Genomic DNA, 22,897 nt, shown 5'->3' on the forward strand with positions numbered 1-22,897 from the left:
AAAATCCAACAAGACACAACATGTTAAGACTGATGGAGACAGAAGAACAAAAGCTTGATGGGACTTCAAAAAAAAGATGATGTTAAATCAGCACTAGCTATTATGATGTCTTGTTTTCTCCAAAATAGCTGTTCCTAACATCCAACCTTACCTGCCTCATTTCTGTTGAGTTCTTTTTCTTTCATTAAGAAAAAGTTGTCAAATTTGTCAGTTTGTCCTCTTCATTTTGCTTTCTGCTCCATTCATTGTGGTCTCTCTGCCATTGTTTCTGGAATCTTGGTATTTTTGTCATTTAGAATGTCCTGCAGTATTCTCTGTACAGTAGAATTAGTGGTTGCAAATTCCCCTAGTTCCTCTTTATCCTGGAAGCACCTTGTTTCTCCATTAATTTCTAGGGGCAGTTGTGCAGGACATATCAATCTTGGCTGGGAGTTATTGTGTTTCAAAGCTTGAATTATTTCACTCCATGCTCTGCATGATTTGATGGTTTGTGCTGAGAAGTCTGCTGTAATTCTGATGGGTCTACAAGTCCCTTTGTAAGTGACTTGTTTCTTGTCTCTGACGGCTTTCAATATTCTGTTCTTATATTGGATTTCTGGAATTGTGATTATTATATGCCTGGGTGTAGTTCTGTTTGGCTTGTAGGTGGCTGAGGTTCTGTATGCCTGATAGATCTGAGTATGTTTAACTTTTCCCATATTAGGGAAGTTCTCCTTGATTATTTCTGTTAAAAGCCTTTGTAGTTCATTTGTTTGTATCCTTGCTTCTTCCTTTACATTCTTAATTCTTAAGTTATAGATCCTCTTATCATCTTTTAGCCTTTGTATTGTTAGTGCTTGTTTCCTTGTTATTTCTAAGAAGTTTTCCTTCCGTGTTCCCACATTACAAATCTGTCCTCCAGTTCAGATAATCAGTCCTTAGTTTCTTTCAAGCTGTTATGCTAGCTTTCAATAGAGTTTTTAGTTTCCTGATAATCTCTTGTAACCTGCTTAATGTATTCTATGTTTTCTCTATTTTCTCCATCAAACAATTCTCCCCATTTTTTCTGTTCTTCCATTCCACCTTCTGATTTTTCTTGGGAGGTGCTTAGCATTTCTTTACCTATTCTACTTAAATCTTGCTTTACTTGGTTAAATACTTCACTTTTGAACTCATCCAAGAGGTCCTGGAGATATTGCTTATGTCTATTGGTGCCGTGCCTGATATTGCATATTTTCTGTCCTCATTCTCCTTTAAATTTACCTTTCCTGGATCAGTGTTCTCACTATTGGGGTCTGACGAGCATTTCTTGTTGCTCCCTCTTTCCATAGTTTGTTCCTCCCATACAAGAATATATAGGAGGCCCCGTTTCTTTCTTTGTTGATTACAGTTTGTTTCAATCATGCTGGCTAGGTGTTCCTGCCCACTGCCGTGTACTAGGGAGACACAGACTGGGCAGCCTCTGCTTGGCCTGCCCCTCCAGGTCAGTCAACTTGCTGAAGGCTTCACTACATTAGGGTGCACTGCCCGGCACAGGGACCTCTTTTGGGCTAGCCTACTGGGTCTTATTGTCATCACCCCGGTCAAGCGCTCTCCACCAATCCCACTTGAGAGGGGAGTACGTTCCTGAAGTCACTGCAGCATGCTGTTCCAGCTAGTCTGCCACATCCTAGAATGTCCTCTGTTGGTGCCTCCTAATCTATGGAAGGGTCCCCATTCCTCCCACTCACTGCAGGTCGATGCAGGGCTCCCCAACAGCACTGCTCTCAATTCAGTTCACCAATTCCCACTCTCAGAGCTTCCGTGTCTCTATCATTGCTGTGCTGATCCAGATGCAGCAGTGGCAACAGAAAACTCAAGCCATGGTTTCCAGAGGTGCAGGTTCCAGCTTTTGCACTGAGACATTAGCTGTTCCAGTTGTTGCACTGGGATTGCACTTCCAGTTCGTTTCTCTCAGCTTAGTTCATTCTTGGGGCAGCAGGATATTTCTCCCCATGCTTAGGACTTCCCACACTGCTGCATTCCTGGAATCTAAGCTGGCTATTTCAGAAAGCCTCCATAGCTGTTGTTATCTATCTGCCAAGTTCTCCCAGAAGTCCACCCAGGGATGACGTGAGAAAAAGAAGATGAGGGAGCAAAAGAACATCCCAAACTTCCATCCCACAAGGACCAGTCTGGGAGACAGAGACTTGGGAAAAAATGGAATTCATACACCTGAAATCTTCAAGATGATAGCAACTTCAGTAAAGAAACAATTTCATGAGTTTACAAAAGTAACAAAATTGGAAATATTTCATGAAAAGAAATCACAAATATAATGAAAGAACATACTGAAAGAAGAAATAAATAAAAAAGAAGAGCATAAGAATGTAATGGAAACCTTGAATGGCCAATATATGAAGAAATTTCAATGTGTGCAAGACAGTCAAAGAGATATGCAGGAAAATGAAAACTCTATGAAAAGTTGACAAAACTGCATGAAAGGGATGCAAGATAAACATTCACACTTGAGGAAAAGATTGCAGCTAGTGACCATGAAAGAAAAGATACCTTGAAAATAACAAGGAACTAGGAAATAACAATGCTATCACTATAAGAATATGAAAAGAAAGATACTCTAAGAATGATAGGTTCACCCAAAAAAGCAGCAGGCAACACAAATCATATAAATCACACAAATGACGTACAAGTAGTTGCAAGGAATTTCCCAAGCATGAGAAAAGGAACTCACAGGCAGATCAATGAGGCATGTAGCACTCCAATATACCACTGCAAAAATAAATCTACACTCAGACGTATAATAATCAAAGTCCCAGAAGTTCAGTACAAAAATAGAATATTAAAGAATAGAATATTAATATCAGTACAAAAATAGAATAGAGTATTAAAGAGAACAGAAATGTTTCCCCTATAAAGGAAAACCAGTCAGAATCATGGCAGACATGTCAACATAAACCCTTAAGTCAAGAAGAGCTTGGAATGAAGTGTCTCAAATCCTGAAAAAAAAAAAACATCTTCCAACTCAGATTGATGTGCCCTGCAAAACTATATTTCAAAATTGATGGAAAAATAACATACTTCCATTGTAAAGAACAACTGAAGGAATTTGTTACCATGCAACCAACCCTACAAAGAGCACTGAAAGATATTCTAGAGAGATAAAAATGACCACCATTGCAGGAAGAGCAGAGGGGGATGATCAAACAGGACAAGTAATTGAATGAAGGGGAAAACTGGGGGTCCAACAGCAGGAGAATAGGATGGCAGAGATGAGACAATCCATTCTGGTTGTGACCATTAATGTACACTGCCTCAATTCACCAATAAAAAGAAATACAGAAAGAGTTGACCAAGAAACAAGATCCATCAATATGATCCATTCAAGAAACGCATTTAACTCAAACAGAAGTTCACAGACTTAAAACTGAAGGGGAGAAAACAGTGTTCCATGCAACAGGAAACCAGAAAAACAAGGGTAGCTTGCCCATAAAACACAGAATGGATATAAAAGATATAACGTAATATTTTCATACAATAGAAAGCTACTTAGCTATAAAGAAGAATAGTCACAAGGCTCTTGTAGTTAAATGGATGCAACCTGAGATCATGTTTATGGGTGAACTCATATGAGTAAACATTTTATTATGTCCTAGCATAAAAAACTGAAATAGTAGGATCCAAAATGTACAGCAGAGAGTATGAAAGTGATGGGCAGGAAACATCTAAAAAGGGAAAATAGTAACCACTGTTAACTTCCTGTTATCTTGCTTTGAATTTCTGTATTGTTTTGATAGTTTTGTTAAGTGTGGTTTAATTCTGTATTATTCTCTTTGATTTTACTCTGTCTGATGGTATGGGCAGCTGTTTGGAAGATAACTGAATGTATTATGCTAGCCATTGCTGATTTGCTATTGTCTTGTTTTGAAGCCCTGTAATGCTTTCATTTTTTCTTTCAATAGGTCTTGTTTTGTTTGATTCTATTATGTTTGATGGTATGGACAGGCATTTTGAAGATCACAAGAGACATTATGGTACCCATCTTTGATTTTGTTTTGCAGTCCGGTATTACTTTCATTGTTCTGTTCAGATTACCTTTATTCTGTTTTGTTTTTTTGATGTTATTCTCATATAAATAAGTAAATAAATCTCTAAAGGAGCTTAGAAAAGTGATTCAAACAATGAGTACCTAGTGTGGGCAAAAATGGAATCCATGAAACAGAAAGAGGTATCTAGGAGAGTAAAATCCTATTGAAAATATACACATGATCAACCAAAGTGATCACAGAATACCAGATCTAGAATACAAATTAGAAATTAGTAATCATGAAATTAAAGATTTTTTTTAAAAAAGCAAAGAACTATAAATGAATTAAACAACTGTTAGATGATTCACAGAAGTAAGACATTGGTATGACTTGGAGTCTGTAAAGAAGCAGGTGATCATGTAAATCACACAAAAAACCTGTACAGTAATGGAAATAAAAAGGCAAAACTGTAATTTACTGGAGACTCTGTTTAGAGGACACTGAAAAATGTGAAGAACATAGGGGCCATGTGGTAATAGGCGACGGATTGATAAGATCTCAAGAGAAGACAGAAAATAAGGGGCACAAGAGATCAACACAGCTGCTGAGAGAATTTTTTGCATTAAAATTAACTTACATGAGCCAGGGATTTACTCAGTGGCATCAGTGCCTACCTGGCAAGTGTGAGGGCATAAGTTGGATCCACAGTACAAAAAAATCTAAATTTATATTTTTGAAGTGAAAATGGATAATAAAGTTAAAACCATACCACTTTAGGTTTCTTAGTTTTTCTAAGTGTTTTTGCTGGAGTCAGTCTCATTCTCCTTGAAAATGTCTATGTCTTTTTTTAAAATTTTATTTAAGGAGAAAAAAACCATAGAAAGGGTACAAGTTATACAGATTCACAGAAAAAAATAAACAGTAGGAAATCACTAGTTAATGGATTACATATTGTCATCTTAGAAATAATTGTTCAAGTCACAAAATTAAAGCTTGTAAAGTGGACATTCCAACAGTGAGACTGTAAACAGTTCTGTTCAATGATCCAACAAAACTCAGTAATATCATTATCTATCTTATACACTTAAATATACATGCAGTTATATCATGTAGAGCACATTCTTTTCCTCTCTTTTGTACAATGACAATTACACATTTTGGGTTTTATTGCTCCCACAGTTCTTACTACTTTTTTGGAAGGGAGTAGAACCAAATGTGATATAACAGAACAGAGTCAATCAAATCAAAAGGGTGGACATAATAGATAATGTAAAAGCATAATACGAGGTGATCAACAATGGTTACCATAATGCCTCCCGCTATCTCTAATAGAATTGCCTATATCAACAGTTATAATAAAATTGAACAAAACAGTAAAAGAACAAAACTTACAAAACCAAAACATTGGAGACATTATAGGTCTTCAAAAGTAGATAATAGTCAATGAGAATGGGCGTCATAATGAGTCTCACTATCTTCACAGCTGTTGCCTAAACTTTCGAACCTGGTACTATCAAGCAAAACAGAATAGGGGGACATCAGTCAAAAACAAGATGGTGAGAGTAATACAGGGCTTTAAATCAAGATAATGGAAAGTCAAAGTGGGTTACTATAATATATCCTGCTATTTTTTATTTATTTTTCCCTTAATTAAAAGGACAAAAATAAAAAAGTAAATAATGAAGTGGAGATTGAGATAAAAGAGGGCATAACAGCAAAACAGCGCAGATCAAAACATAACCATTTATCAGAATAGTGTTTCACGACAAGATAATCCTGACATAAAAGTAGTTACCATATTGTCTCTTTCCTTGAAATCTTTGAGTATAACTTTGTATACTGTAGCATCAAATATATCAAAGCAATGTAAAACCATTTAAGAAAATGACAGCACTACAGGGTATTTAGAATCAACTAACAGAAAATGAACAATGGTTTCTGTATAATCTCCTTGTCTTTAAAAGTTTTTGCTTATATTATCATACATAATAAAATCCAATAAGATACAATCTGTTTAGACCAATGGAGACAGAAGAACAAAAGCTTGAAGAGACTTCAAAACAAGATGATACTAAATCAGTATTACCTATTAAGACGTCATTTTCTCCAAAATAGCTGTTCCTATGATCCAATCTTCTTTGCCTCATTTCTGTTGAGCTCTTTTTCTGTCATTAGTTGTCAGTTTATCTTCTTCATTTTGTTTTCTGCTCCATTCATCAAATGTCTATGTCTTTTGAGGAGTCTTCCTCTTTAGAAGCTCTGAAGATGAAATGAATGTTCTGAACTTCAGTGGTGGCAGAACCAGGTTCTTGTTAACCATAAACTCCTCATGCATATCATAGCTCTCTATGCCTAAGACACTTTGCCAGTGCTACTGTGCCTTCTCATTGGTATTTCAACTCCATGTTAATCACAGTTCTGTAATATCATGCTCTTGCTGATATATTATTATGTGGCATTTTACTAGTGCTTCATACAACAAAATATTTACAAAATCCACCCCAAGTGCAATGTCCTTTTCAAATTTTCCCACTTATGTTTCATAAAGAAATCATTTATTCTCTATAAATACAGTAACTAGAAAGAGCTTCCCACAATGTAAGTTTTTACTTGCTTCATTATTAAGGCCTTATACGTACCACCTCTTCCAGAAATCGGTTATAAATCCTGGGTGTTCTTCTTCACATAGAAAACTGTTTTATCTCACATGCATGCATATAAATGTACCATCAACTCCATATATAAAAGAAAATGTACTTTTATGTTGCAGTTGTTCGCCTAAGCAGTTAAGGAGTCTCTCATGGCTGTCATATGCATTGAAGTTGTATTAATACATCCTCAAAGGACAGCAGTAGGTAATAGGTTCTCTCTGTTGTACAGTAAGGGTGTAAAAACTCAGCCAGGAAAACTTCATGCACATAAACTAATTTCAACAGCAGTTATCTCTCTAAAATAAATTTTCTCTGACCATCACATTCAGCTTTAGGGTCTAAGAATATGAATTGGGGGAAGGAGCAAACTTTCAACTCAAAAATGATGTTGAACTGCATTGGAATGCAATCATAGGTTAAGTCTTTTCCTAACTACTTCTGTCTTCTCCCAACAGGATTATGCCCCTCAACTACCAGACTGCTCTCTCTTTCATTTTTGCCATAGAAGAGATCAACAGGAATCCTCATCTTTTACCGAATATATCTCTGGGATATGAGTTTCATAATTTACTTCCCTCTTATTGGAGGTTATTGGAGAGTTTCTTCATTTTGCACACAGGGCAAAATGAAATGCCCAATTATACCTGTGGAAAAGAGAGTAAGTCTGTAGCCTTACTAACAGGAACATCGTGGGCAACTTCTGCTCAAATAGGACCATTGCTGGAACTTTACAAGTTTCCACAGGTGAGGGTGTGTGTGTGACAAACTTGATAAAATCATATCATAATTCTCTTGTTTCTCAGGTTCTTAAGGAAGGTGAATGGAAGAACTGAGCTTGAGAATCACTCACATTGTATAGTGTCAGTGAGTAATCATATGCTGAGATTTTCAGGCTACCCCTGACTGTCTCCAGCAGTAAGGACGGAGAGATGAAAGCAAAGAACTTTCCTGGATCTCTGGGTCACTTCACTTGTTTTAAAAAATAAGGATCTTAGGGGATACCACAGAAGAAAAGAATGTACATTTCCTTATAAAGTTCCTTCTAGTCACTTAAAAGTCTTCAGTACCAAGACTGGTTGACATCAACTCTCATCAAATGTCTTCCAATTTTCTTTCTGCTTTTAGGTTTCCTTTGGCTCTTTTAATCCTATGTTCAATGACAATGGCCAGTTACCATCTGTCTATCAGGTGGCATCAAAGGACACATCTCTGGTTCATGGCATGGTCTCCTTGATGCTTCATTTCAGCTGGACCTGGGTGGGAATAATCGTTGCCGAAGGTCATAAAGGCTTGCAATTTGTCTCAGATATCAGAGGAGAGGCAGAGAAAAGCAGAGTCTGCATAGCATTTGTGAAAATGATCTCAAGTTCTTATGCATCCTATTTCTATCAAATAGAGAAAAGTATCATAGCCCAGGAAGAGTCACCAGTAAATGTGGTTATCATTTATTATGATACAGACAGTCTAAATCATGTAAACCACTATATACAGTTGCATTCAGTGACTTGGAAAGTCTGGGTGACAAATTCACAATGGCATGCTGATGTGGCTGGGAGAAACTTCATTCTTGATACATTCCATGGTCTTCTGATTTTTTCACACAACCATGAGAAGATTTCTGGTTTTAAGGACTTTATCCAGAAAGCCACCCCATCCAAATATCCAGAAGACACTTTTCTCAGTCTGTTTTGGTTCCAGAATTTCCATTGCTCACTGTCTGAATTCGACTGTTCCCTGAAGAACTGTACACCGAATGCCTCTCTGGCTTGGCTTCCTGAGAATATTTTTGACCCAGTCATGAGTGACTGGAGCTACGACATATACAACGCTGTGTATGCAGTGGCCTATGCCCTGCAGGAGATGTTTATTCAACAAATTCAAATGCCCCCAATGGAAGATGAAGGGATGTTTTACCCTTGGCAGGTAATGTATTGCTATTGGATAGCAGGTCCAATTATCACAGTCATTTTTAAGGGTTTTACAAGTGCTAAGCAAGCAGGCAAAATCTTGTTTCAAAAATTCAAGAGATTATGCACTGCTTTCATTGTTGAGGTAAATTTTGAGCTGCAAATGAATAAACAGCACTCCTTTTTTAAAAAAAAGATGTCAGTGTTCTTCCATGACATTTTCAATAAAATTTAACCTTTATTGTACAGTTTTTAAAAGTATAATCTATTTAAACTTTTTTACTAAAATAGTGTTAGAAGTGGTACTAAATAGATTATCATTTTTACACATTTTAATTGTACAAATTCTTGAGTATTTATAACCTAATTATGAAGGCAGATGCTGTATTGAGAGAAAGTGGGCTTGGAAATGTTTGATATCTTTGTACACCATCTATTTAGATGGACCTGGTAAGAATATTATGTCTCAAAGCTATCATTTAGGAATATTGTGGTATTTTTGCATTTCACACACCGGTTTACCTGGTGACTATTTTAAAGTCTAAATATGAAGTGATGAATAAAGACTTTCCCACATTCACATTTTGCATTTTGAAATTGGAATCCATTTTTTTCATAGCATTATGTGTCTCTTTCAGCTGCACCCTTTTATGAAAAGCATCCAATTTACCAGTCCTGCTGGAGAGCAAGTAAATTTAGACTTGACAAGAAAAGTGGATGCAAACTACAACATTGTCAACCTGTGGAATTTTCCAGAAGGTCTTAGACTTAGGGTCAAAGTAGGAGAGTTTTTCTCTCATTCACAATTTGGACAGTATTTGGCTATATCTGAAGATTTAATAGAATGGGCCACAGAAATTACAGAGGTACGGGACCTAAACATCCTTCACGGTAACAAAATAAGTAAAATATAGTTCATTTTTGTTTGTCAATGATGGACACATGTGAAATGTTACCATTCATATTTAATGTTCAGAATTTGTGGTTTTCTCCTTTTTGTGCCAGAGTTCATACTCACGACCTTACACTGGTCAGGCAGGATCTGTGCTGCTGAGCAATATATATGGCCCTTGTCCACTTTTGTATTAATGACATAAAACCCAATAGCTTAACTATTTTTAAATGAATATTCATGTTTTCAACATTAAAGAAATTCATCAAACAAATATTCAAATTAATGTATTCACACACTTTAAGTTCATTGCTGTGGTTATTAAGGATTCAGTTAAATACTTGGATGTTATCAACACAAATCTGAATTTCTCCAGCTTCCCCATTCTTCATGCAGTGAGAGCTGTCACCCTGGATTCAGGAAATCCTTGCAGGAGGGAAAGCCTGTGTGTTGTTTTGTTTGCACTCCTTGCCTAGAGAATGAGATTGCCAATGGTACAGGTAAGAATAAAAAAAATGAACTATTCTCCACCATTCTCCCACCAACCAAGAAATGTCAAAAAAACTGTAAAATAAAAAAGAAAGGCAATATTCTTTCTTGCTTAATTTATCAATTTAAATCCAACACCCGTTTTGTTGCAAAGCATGTATTGCGGGTATAGATAGGCATGTCTTTGGATCACAGCAACTCACGGTACAGTATCAACTCAGGTTGTAGGGTTTTAGCCATAATCTCTTGGAAGTTACAGAATATTGGGGAGACAACATTTGGGACTGTAATAGTGTAAATCCATAGTGTTTATGTTTTTAAATATTTATGACTCTAGGACTCACACTGCACGAATGCCCTCATAACACTCTTCTTCTTGTCCATGTGCTTATTCCATCGTTCTTGGCCCCCGTACAAGCAGTACCGGAAATCCTCCTTTACTTGTGCTGTTGTGTCTTCCTTGGTGTTCTGCAGTGATTTCAAATGATTAATTTTCTAAATCCCATGTTTCCCTGAACATAAGACCTTCTAGAGACTGAAGGTTACAGCCCCAATCAGTGTCCCCTCACTTTGATTACATTTGTGAAATAGCCACTGAGCAGGGACCAAAAACGCATCATCTTCTGCAGGACACTGGCTCTCACCATGGCAATGTCCTGAATATGTTTTATTTTGGGGGAAATGTAGTCATTCGACTTTGAGAAAGAGACAGAAGTGGCACTGGAGTCAATCTAGCGAATGAGGTATTTGAGGATCCACCATATTTTTAAACATCTCTTTTATATGGAAAAACAGGGCAACAGGGCTCACTGAATATTTGATCAGAGCTCATAAAAGGACTCACAAAAGGCATCTTTCAGATTAGACTGAAAGAGTGATTAAAACTGAGTAATAAGTGTGTGCTAATTAAGAAGGAGGGTTTTGATAGAAAACATGGGAATTATTCTCTGTAATGATTTTTAAATGATAGCATTAGACATAGTTTTCAAATACCAGTTTTATAATACCATAAGTTTTGTTGGTTTCACAGATTTACAAGAATTGTATGTACACAATTAATATAACTCAGTTCATAATCATATCTGTAGCTCTGAATAGGGGATCATAAAACATTTCCCAGTGGCTTGAGCACCAACACTGTATCAGACGAATGAATGGTGAGATCAAACTTGTTGATTAAATGAAGTGGCAAAAATGGAAAATTTCCAATTTGTATGGTGGTGTTATCAGGAGAGAGAACCAGTTTTTCTGGTTCTTATTGTCCTATTCAATGAATTTTTTTCTCAACCACGGGTGGGTGTGAAAGGTTTCTGTTTCTTTGGGGCAGATATAATAAGAAAAACAAAAGAAACATAAAAGAGGTGCTCAAATAGATAAAGGTCTTTTGATAGAAAAAAGACAAGATGTTTCCTGTCTGAAGAGCGAACACCTCCACAGATGTGAGAGTAGCATCACAAATTCAGTTGCTGCATTTTTTTCTGTGCTTCCTCAATAGTTGGTAAAGTGAACCACTGGAGTTTGTTATGAGATTTGCATCAGGTGCCAGGCTCAGCTTGCTCTCCTATCAGCCTAGGAGCTGCTGCCTGCACCTGTGGTTCACAAGTCTCTTCAGCTTGCAGGTCCCGCCCTTGATCTCTTATCTCATTAGGTGGAGTGCATCAATGAGATTCAATTTAATTTTTTAAAAAGTAGTGCATATGGGGTCAGTATTGCAGCATTGTGAGAAAAGATGAAACAAACCAATATTGAAGATTTTTGAGTACCACAATTATCACTTTGAAAATAATTAAATTTGTAGTAATAAATCCTCAAATGGCGAAAATACCTATCTACTGCATTTTTAAAAATTATTTCTGTTGCTGTTATATACTTCAACTCATAATGTACTTGGATTAATTTTGTATTAGACTTTAAATGCAATAAAATTGATTACCTAGGATATCATATAGTTAGTTTGTGTACATCTCTTCAGATTGGGATATGGCACATATGTGCTCATGTGCACACACAGAAAAATGCATCAAAAAACTCAGGGACTCAATGCTTCTGGTTGAACAAATACATATTTTAGCAACATTTGCTTTATAGAAGGTATTAAAACAGAAATGCTTGAATATCTTCTATTTAAAATATTACTTGGCAAACCTTGTGAATTGAAGGTAAATCTGTGTTTAGAAACAAAATATAACTGATATATACTTATGTGCTATTTATACATATTTGAATAAAGAAAAGCTGAAATTCTGATTCTGAATGTATGAAACACAAGCTAAGAGTCAAATAAATACAAAGAAATAAATACAATGACAAAATAATTTTAATAGAATGAATACCTACATTAAACATATAACACAGATATATTGAATTCTGATAAAAACTATTAATAAGCTTTGAGATGTTTGATCAAGAAAAGGCAAAAATTACAATAGTAAAGCATAACTACAAAGCAATTGATCCCTTGTACAAATTCAAAGGAAAAAATTCATGTGGCAATACTACATGAAGAATTGCATGTCAATATCTAAAATGTACTTGCAACCTTCAAATTCACAGGAAAATAGCAAAGCTGTCCTAAAATGAACACTACACTCAGTGTGAGGTCTAGTAACAAAATTGAGCTTATAGTTTCATAATCTCCCAAAGTGATCATGGTAAGTTTCATTCATGCATTTAATAAGCACTCAAGGGCACAGTAATGCTGATTACACAAATTTCTTTAATGGAAAGGAAATGTATATTATAATTCATTATACATAGAAGGCTGAAAGTTTTTATTGCCTGAAAACAATGGCCCTGAAAACAAAATACCTGTCCTGAAGAAATTTCTACTCAGAAACATGATTTACGTTGTTAGGAAGCTAAATAATAACAAGACTAATGAAGTGATAAAAACATAATACACATGAATATCTTTTCATAATTTACAAATATTAAAAATAATTATTTTTACTAAATTAAATGGTGAAAACATTTTTGCTTCCATAAGTATTTACAGTATCCAAAGTTAACACCATATTTTGTGGCTCAAATATGAAGCAAGAATGAGACACAAGTTTTCCATATGGCCTCTTTGATCATAGACAGCTAATGATTTATGACCAGAAAAATAATTACTCATGGAATACTCTCAACAATGTTCATTATAAGAATATAGCTTTCTTTTTTTAACTAAATAGTTTTTTAATGAATAAGAGAGATATGGAGATAAATGAGGACATGACATCATAACAATACAGATCAAAGCATGACAGTTTCAGCAACCTAGTGCTTCTCCACCAAATAACCCGACTTAATAGTAGTTACCATAGTGTCTTTTTCCTTGAAATATTTGAATATAACTTTGTATACTATAGCGTCAAACATATCAAGACAGTGTAAAACCATTCAAGTGGATGAAAGCATTGTAGGATATTTAGAACCACCTAACAGAAAACAAACAATGGTTTCAATATTATCTATTTGCCTATACCAATTTTTGTTTATACTATCACATATAAGAAAATCCAGCAAGATAGAACATGAAAAAACCAATGGAGACAGAAAAGACATAGGCTGGTGGGGCTTCAAAACAAGATGATATTAAATCAGCACTAGCTATTATGATGTCTTGTTTTCTTCAAAATAGCTGTTCATTTCATCACAGGCAATAATATCAAGCAGCCCAAAATAAAGCCATTCCAATTAATAAGTGAAAACTTCATAAGGCTTCAAGACCACTTAATAGGGGATCATGATTACCACATACTTTTATATATTTGAATCATTTCTTAAACTAGGGAAACTATTCGGTATTCACACATGCAAGTTTGATGTATTTCACTTACGAGTATGCTTTCAAGCTGCACCCATTTGTTGATAAGTACCTCAATGTGATTCTTCTTTATAGCTGAGTAGTACTCCATTGTATAAAAATACCACAATTTTTTTTTATTTAAGAGGAAAAAAGAGAAAGACACAAAACAAAACAAAGCAATGTAAGGTTACACATAATACAGAACTACAAAAAAAACAGTAAGAAATCACCTGTTAATAGATTACATATTATCATCTTGGAAATAGTTGCTCAAATCACAGTATCAAAGAATACAAAGAAGACATTCAAACAGAGAGACTGCAAACAGCTGTGTTCAGTGATCCAAAAACATTAATATAGTCAGCTATTTAACATCCCTAAACACACTTGCTGTTATATCCGTTAGAGCTCTTTTTTTTCCTCCCTCTCTTTTTCACATCAAAATTTACACATTTTGGATTTTATTACTCCTTAGTTCTTATTACTTTTTTGGGGGGAGAGAATAAAGTCAAATATGGCAAAACAAAGCTGTTAGTCAAAACCAAGGATAGACATAGCACATGATGTAGAACAGAGTACAAGGTTATTATCAATGGTTATCAACGTTGTCTCTTGTTTCCTTAAAATGACTTGTCTATCTCATTAGATATTATAAAGTTGGACAAAACAGTAGAGAACAAGACCAATAAAACTTAGGCATTGTAAACATAACAGGACTTCCAAAGAAGACAATACTCAAACCAGAATGGGCATCTTAGTGAATCTTATTGCCTTCAAAGTAGTTGCCTATATCCTCAAACTTGATACTATCATACAGAATGGAACAGAGTCTAATCAGTCAAAACAAGATCGTGGGAGTATTACAGGACTTCAAAACAAGTTAAAAGGAAATCGAAAAGAGTTACTATTATATATGCTAATTTTTAAAATTTTTCCCTTAATTAAAATAAACATAAGAAATAACTAAATAATTTTTTTAAAGAATAGTAGTTACCATAGTGTCTGTCTTTTTCCTTGAAATATTTGGATAAAACTTCATATACTATAGCTTCAAATATTTCCATATCAAGAAGCCCAGAATAAAGCCTTTCTAATTAATAAGTGAAAATTTTATAAGGCTACAAGGCCACCTAATGGGGAATCATGATTACCACATATTTTTATATATTTGGATCATTATTTACATTAGGGAAACTATTCGGTATTCATACATGCGAGATTGATTTATTTCACTTATGAGTATGGTCTCAAGCTGGGCCCATTTATTGATAAATATCTCAATGTGATCCTTCTTTATAGCTGAATAATACTCCATTGTATAGAAATACCACAACTTTTTTATCCATTCCTCAGTTGATGGACACTTGGGTTGTTTCCAAGATCTGGCGATTACAAATTGTGCTGCTATAAACATAGGTGCACATAAATCACTGTGTTATGATGCTTTCAGTTCTTCTGGGAATATGCCTAGAAGTGGAACAGCTGGAATAAATGGGATTTTCAAACCCAACTTTTTGAGAAACCTCCAGACAGACCTCCACAAAGGCTGTACCAGTCTACACTCCCACCAACAGTGCAGGAGAGTTCCTTTTTCCCCACAGCCTCTCCAGCATTTTTTGTTGTTGGTTTTCTTGATCCTGGCCATTCTTTCAGGAATGAGATGGTATCTCAGTGTGGTTTTAATTTGCATTTCTCTAATGACCAATGATGATGAGCATGTTTTCATATATTTATTTGCCATTTGCATTTCTTCATCTGAGAATTGCGTATTCATCTCAGATGCCCATTTTTGGATTGGATCTTTGAATTTTGGAGGTCTGAGTTTTTTTAATTCTCTATATGTTTTAGACAAGAGGCCCTTGTCTGAGAGAGAGTTCACTAAAATCTTTTCCCAGTTTGTGGGTTTTCTTTTCACTATGGTGGAGATTTCTTTTGACATGCAGAAACTTTTTAATAAGAAGTGGTCCCAGTTATTGATTCTGGGATGTATTTCCCGTGCGGTTTGAGTCCTGTTCATGAATTCTCTACCTACTCCTATGTCTCCAAGGTTTCTACCCAATTTGTCTTCCAATAGATTTAGTGTTTCTGTTTTAATATTCAGATCTTTGACCCATTTAGATTTTAATTTAGTACATGGTGATAGACATGGGTCTAGCTTTAGTTTTTGGCAAATGGAGAGCCAGTTTTTCCAGCACCATTTATTAAAGAGACTGTCGTTCTTCCAGTGAACCTGCTTGGCTCCTTTATCAAAGATAAGGTGGTTGAGTGTGTTTGTAGTTGTGGTTGTATCTTCTAATCTATGCCATTGATCTTCGGCTCTGTTTTGATTCCAATACCATGTTGATTTTAATACTGTTGCTTTGTAGTATAATTTCAAGTCAGGGATTGTGATGCCTCCTGCTTTGTCTTTGCTGCTTAGAATTGCCTTTGCGATTCTAGGTCTCTTCTGGTTCCAGATGAAATTTAGGAGTGATTTCTCTAGATCTATAAGGTATGTTGATGGTATTTCTATTGGGATTGCATTGAATTTGTATAACAGTTTTGGGAGAATGGCCATCTTCACAATGTTTGTTCTTCCTATCCATGAGCAAGAGATGTCTTTCCATTTTCTGAGATCATCTTCAATTTCCTTTTTCAGTGTATTATAGTTTTCACTGTATAAGTCTTTCACTTCTTTCATAAGAGTAATTCCTAAATATTTCATTTTTTTGCTTACTAATGTGAATATTCCAGTTTCTCTTATTTCCCTCTCTGTGATTTTGTTGTTTGAATATAGGAATGCTATTGATTTCTGAGTATTGCTTTTGTATCCAGCCACATTACTGTATTTATTTATTATATCTAAGAGTCTTTCAATGGAGCTTAGGGGTCTTCTATGTAGAGTATCATGTCATCTGCAAACAATGACAACTTAACTTCTTCTTTTCCTATCTTTACCCCTTTTATTTCTCTTTCTTGCCTAATTGCTCTGGCTAGTACTTCCAGTACTATATTAAATAGGAGTGGTGATAAAGGACATCTTTGCCTTGTGCCTGATTTTAAAGTAAAGGCTTTCAATTTTTGGCCATTTAGTATGATGCTGGCTGTTGGTTTGTCATAAATGGCCTTTATTATATTGAGGTAAAGACCATGTATTCCAATTTTCTGTAGAGTTTTTATCATGAATAAAGGTTGGACTTTATCGAAGGCTTTTTCTGCATCTATAGAAATGATCATGTGATTCTTATTTTTGGCTTTATTGATATGGTGGATTACATTTATTGATTTGCGTATGTTGAATCATCCTTGCATTCCTGGGATGAATCCCACTTGGTCATGGTGTATAATCTTCTTGATGATTTGCTGGATCCTATTTGCCAATATTTTATTGAGGATTTTTGCATCTGTGCTCATTAGGGAGATCGGTCTATAGTTCTCTTTTTTAGGTGGGTCTTTCTCAGGTTTTGGTACTAGAGGAATATTTGCTTCCAGGAATGACTTAGGAAGGATTGCTTCCCTTTCAATTTCATTGAATAGTTTGAGGAGTGTCGGCATTAGGTCTTCTTTGTATTTCTTGTAGAATTCTGCAGTGAATCCATCTGGGCCTGGGCTCTTCTTGGTGGGTAAGGACTTAATTACATTTTCAATTTCAGTAACAGAGATTGGGTTATTCAACAGTTTTACATCCTCTTGATCTAGCTTTGGCACTTCATATGCTTCTAAGAATCTGTCTATTTCTTCTGTGTTATCAAGCTTTTGAGAGTAGAGGTTTTCGAAGTAGGTGTTGATGATCTTGTGTATTTCTATTGGGTCTGTAGTGATTTCTCCTTTTTCATTTCTTATTGCATGAATTTGAGCTTTTTCTTCCCTTTTTTTAATAAGGTTGGCTAGGGGTTTATCGATTTTATTTATTCTTTCAAAGAACCAACTCTTTGATTTGTTGATTCTTTGGATTGTTTTCTTAGTCTCTATTGCATTGATTTCTGCTCTGATTTTTATAATTTCCTCTCTTCTTTTGGCTTTCGGCTTGACTTGCTCTTCTTTTTCTAGCTGTTTGAGGTGTAGCATCAAGTTATTTATTTGTATTCGTTCTGTTTTCCTGATGTGGGAACTCAGTGCAATAAATTTTCCTCTCAGGACGGCTTTCATTGCATCCCACAGAATCCGGTAAGTTGTATCTGCATTTTCATTTTCTTTTAGGTATTGTTTAATTTCTTCTTTAATTTCTTCTGTGACCCATTGATTACTCAAGAGTGTGTTATTCAGTTTCCATGTGTTTGTGGGATTTTTGCAGTATCTTTTATCATTAATTTCTAATTTCAGAGCGCTATGATTCGATAACATGCAAGGGATGATTTCAGCTCTTTTGCACTTGTTTAAATATGTTCTGTGAGCTAATATATGGTCTATTTTAGAAAATGATCCATGTACTGCTGAGAAGAATGTGTATTCTGATGTTGTTGGGTGGAACATTCTGTATATGTCTATGAAGTCCATTTGTTCACAGGTGTGATTCAGTTCTATTATTTCTTTGCTCATTTTCTGTCTGGTTGATCTGTCCCTTGTTGTCAATGGTTTGTTAAGGTCTCCTGTTACAATTGTGTTACTGATAATTTGATTTTTCATTTCTGTTAATAGTTTTTTGATATAACTGAGTGTGCTGGAATTTGGTGCATATATATTTAAGATAGTTATCTCTTCTTCTTGGAAGTTTCCCCTAAAGAGTATGTAGTGAAAGTCTTTGCCCTTTTTGATCATTGTTGGTTTAAAATGCATGTTGGCTGCAAACAGAATGGCTACTCCTGCTGCTCTTTTGTGGATTCCTGTTACATGAAGTATTGTTTTCCATCCTTTGACTTTCAGTCTGTGAGTATACTTCTGGGTTAGATGGATTTCCTGTAAACAGCATATGGTTGGATTTTGTTTCTTTATCCATTGTGCCAGTATGTTTCTTTGATTGGTGCATTGAGACCATTTACATTAATGGTTATGACTGTTATATGGTGGTTTACTGTTGACATGTTATCTTTCTGCTGTTGCATCTTTATCTTTCTGTTCTGTTTAATTATCTGCTTTCCTTAGTGGTTTTTTCCTTTGTGTATCTAAACTGTCACTCAATATTTTTTGCAGGGTTGCCTTGGTGTTCATGAAGTTCATCAGCTGTTCTTTGTCATGAAATATCTTATTTCACCAAATTTTTGAATGATAATTTTGCAGGATACATCAGTCTAGGTTGAAAATCATTTTGCTTTAGGATCTGGAATACTTTACTCCATGCTCTTCTTGACTTTATTTTTTCTGCTGAGAAGTCTGCTGTGATTCTGATAGGCTTTCCTTTATAGGTGATCTGTCTTTTCTCTCTGACTGCTTTTAATAATCTATTCTTGTGTTGGATTTCTGGGATGGTGATTATTATATGTCTGGGTATAGTTTTTTCTTGGTTATGAGTATTTGGATTTCTATAGGCTTCACGGAACGTGGTGTCAGTTTCTGATCTCATGCTTGGGAAATTTTCAGCTATTACTTCTCTAAATATCTTCTTGACATCCTTTATGTTGTCCCCTTCTTTTTCATTAATCCCTATCAATCTTATGTTGCTTTGCTTTGCATCATCTTGCAGTTGTTGAATTCTTATTTCCTGATTCCTTGTTATTTTTAAAAGATCTTTCCTTTCCTGTACACTAGCTGCAATTCTGTCTTCAAGGTCTGAAATTCTATCTTCACTTTCATTGAGGCCACTTTTTACAGCTTTCAGTTTGTTTGATTTCCTGTATATCTCTGTGCATCTGCTTTATATATTCTGTTTGTTTCTTATATTGCTCATCGAGGGATTGTATATTTTTGTTTAGTTCCTCCAATTTTTTAACTGTGTTTTCTTTAGATATATTCAGCATCTCTTTCATTTCTTTTATCATTTCTTCTTTTACCTGGGAGATTATTTCAAGTTTGAATTCCATTAAAGCTTCCCGGAGTTGCTTGTTTATTTCAGTAGGTATTATGTCTGATACTTGAGGTGTATGGCATATATTTTCTTCTATATACATTCCCCATAAGGTTTCCTTGGATGGGATGGAGGTTTGAGGTTGTAATTTGTTCTTTCGTTTTGTCATTTTCCTATATTTCTGTGTTTCAAGTGTTATTTGAAAGCTTCCTCAGGGCCTGTTGGAAATCCACTTCTATTTTCGCAGCTCCTGGGACCCTGGCACCTAATTCCCCCAGGCTGCTAAGCCTTTGAAGCCTGTAGCACTCCTCTGCCTGCTTAGAACTCCACAGTCCCAGATAGGCTGGGCTCCGGGGACAGTGTGCGCCAGCCTGCTTGCTTGGAACTCCACAGTTCTCTGAGCACAGCCTGAACGGGGAGGCAGATGTAGGTGCCTCTGACCTGCCTATCTACTTCACTGCACCCCAAAGGCTCAGGGATCCCAAACATGCTGGGCTTGGGGGAGAGTTGCTGGACACTTACTGCAGGCTGCAAGGCCTCCGGAACTGATGATGATCACTTGCTTGCTTAGGAAAACCGCAGTCCTCCAGACACACAGGGAGGTAGATGCAGGCGCCCAGCCCTACCCAGCCATTCCACTGCACCCAGGCTGTGCGAGGGTCCCAAATAGGCTAGGCTCCGGGGACAGTGTGCACCTGCCTGCTTGCTTAAAACTTCACAATTCTCCGAGTGCAGCAAGAACGGGAGACAGATCGAACATAGCTTTCTAAGGATACTTGTGTGCAAGAAGTAACCCTAGGATGCTTGTAACTTTGTTTGCTGTTGACTGCATAAAAGATTAATGGTAAAAATTAAAATATTTGTACATCACATTCATGAAATTTTCATAGATTAATTTTTAGAATTAATATTTATTGCATCTCAACATATTAGATATATAATGATGAACAGGTTACATGTTTATAATTATGCTTCCAATAAATTATAGAAAATAATTTAAAACTGGAATGAGTCACTCAATAAAGCATGTTCAAAATAGAAAGGCTCAGTGATGAAGAGTTTCAGTTCTTTCCAATGGATTAATTTTATCTAACTGCAATAGATGATGTCTACACATTCTGATGGAAATAACAGCATTTTCTGGAGTTTTTTTATTATTACTTAATATGAAGTGCTACTGATAAGATCTGTTTTTATCAAGCATCTCAAATTATATTGCTTTGCAAGTGCTTGATTGCTCAGTTTATTCAGGACAATAGTAACAGCAGTTTCATTTACACAGGTCTATCTCTGCTTTGTGAAAGGAGAAAATCCTTATGAATATTAGATTAAGAAGCACAATAAATTATCATGCACAGGAGCATAAGGAGAATGAGTAGTATTCATGAGGCATTATTTGTTACATAGTGTTATTTTACATCTGTTTAGAGAAAAATGAGGAATTTAGCTCAGCTAACAATGAGCATCTGGGAATAAGGGCTGTGAACAGGAAATAAATGCAGAATTTAGAATAATGATAATTTCATTTTCTCACTAGACATAGAACAGTGTGTGATGTGTCCAGACCAAGAATATGCCAACATTCAGAGAACTCGCTGCCTCCAAAAGTCTGTAATATTCCTGTCTTATGAAGACCCTTTGGGGAAGACACTGGCTGGAATTGCTCTGAGTTTCACTATCATCACTTCTGCTGTTTTGGGGCTCTTTGTGAAACACCGAGACACTCCTATTGCCAAGGCCAACAATCGGGCTCTCAGCTACACCCTGCTCATCTCCCTCACCTTCTGCTTCCTCTGCACCTTGCTCTTCATTGGCCATCCCAACACAGCCACCTGCATCCTCCAGCACACCACATTTGCAGTTGTCTTCACTGTGGCTGTGTCCACTGTCTTGGCCAAAACCATTACTGTGGTGCTGGCCTTTAAGGTCATTGCTCCACAAAGAAGTATGAGGCAACTGCTGGTATCAGGGGCACCAAACTCCATCATCCCCATCTGCTCCCTGATCCAGCTCTCTATCTGTGGAGTTTGGATGGGGACAAATCCACCCTACCTTGACACAGATGCACACTCTGAACATGGCCACATCATCATCATGTGCAACAAGGGCTCCCTCACTGCCTTCTACTGTGTCCTGGGATACCTGGGTTCCCTGGCCCTGCTCAGCTTCACTGTGGCTTTCCTGGCCAGGAACCTGCCTGACACCTTCAATGAGGCCAAGTTCCTGACGTTCAGCATGCTGGTGTTCTGCAGTGTGTGGGTCACCTTCCTCCCTGTGTATCACAGCAGCAAGGGGAAAGTGATGGTGGCCATGGAGGTCTTCTCCATGCTGGCCTCCAGTGCAGGGTTGCTGGTCTGCATCTTTGCTCCAAAGTGCTTCATTATTTTGTTCAGACCAGAGAGAAATTCTTTGCATGGATTTAGAGTGAATAAGTATCCTGAGGAAAAAGTGTCTTTTTAAGTTAAAAATATTCATTCACTAAATTACAGAAATATTCTAAGGCAATTTAGCATCATTTGTGCAGTCAAACATTGGACTATACTATGAATTTTGTGGAATAAATGAAAAACAACTACTTCTTCCGCCAATAATTTTATCATCACTAACAGTTTTAATATTCACCTTTTCAAACTCACTGTTATCTGAATTTGTGTTCAATTTGTTGTAGTCAATGTTACTTTTACACAAATTTATTACATTATTGACTTCTAATTTGGTTACTCTTGATTGTTCGGGTAAGTTTACTGATTTCAATACTCTAAACAATTTTTTTCTTTTTTTCCACTATCAGGGATCGAACTCAAGATGTGCGCACTTTCCAGGCAGACAGTTACACCAAGAGCTAAATCCCCAGCCCTAATACTCTAAACTTTATGTTTAGATCAGTGTGCCTGACTCCCTTAATATATTTCTACTATTTGTTTTCCAGTAGTTCCATGCTATTTATATGGTGATAACAGCATGATTTTATCATTGTGTGTATAGTTTTTTTTCCACAATAACTTTTGCAATACTCATGAGGCTATCTTGTACAATTTTCCTACCTGTGGACTTCAAATTTCTAGATTCTGAGAAGATGGCAGAGCAGTAACAGCCTGTCTGGGAGAAACAGTCCTGATACAGATTATAGCATTCTGGAGAAGACAAGAAGGAAGGAATTGAGTCCCGTTGACACAGGAAGAAACTAAAGAGAGAGTTGAAGCCCAAAAAGAGAATAAAAAAAAGAAACTTAAACAGAAGA

General features: G+C 36.1%; 1 protein-coding gene across 1 annotated transcript in view; it reads left to right on the forward strand.

Annotated features, from left to right (window-relative positions):
• The window catches only part of LOC100716890 (vomeronasal type-2 receptor 116-like), a 135,213-nt gene extending 113,097 nt beyond the window's left edge, over positions 1–22,116 (forward strand). Inside the window, exons 4-8 of the mRNA XM_023562653.2 lie at positions 7,111–7,399; positions 7,781–8,578; positions 9,201–9,428; positions 9,831–9,954; positions 21,194–22,116. Of these exons, the coding sequence (XP_023418421.2) occupies positions 7,111–7,399; positions 7,781–8,578; positions 9,201–9,428; positions 9,831–9,954; positions 21,194–22,116 (2,362 nt within the window). The remainder of the gene's footprint in view (positions 1–7,110; positions 7,400–7,780; positions 8,579–9,200; positions 9,429–9,830; positions 9,955–21,193) is intronic.
• Positions 22,117–22,897: the final 781 nt, after the last annotated feature.

This window comes from Cavia porcellus, unplaced genomic scaffold (assembly GCF_034190915.1).
Source record: "Cavia porcellus strain 051 isolate PalLab524CR breed Dunkin Hartley unplaced genomic scaffold, mCavPor4.1 scaffold_17, whole genome shotgun sequence".
NCBI classification, from domain to species: domain Eukaryota; kingdom Metazoa; phylum Chordata; class Mammalia; order Rodentia; family Caviidae; genus Cavia; species Cavia porcellus.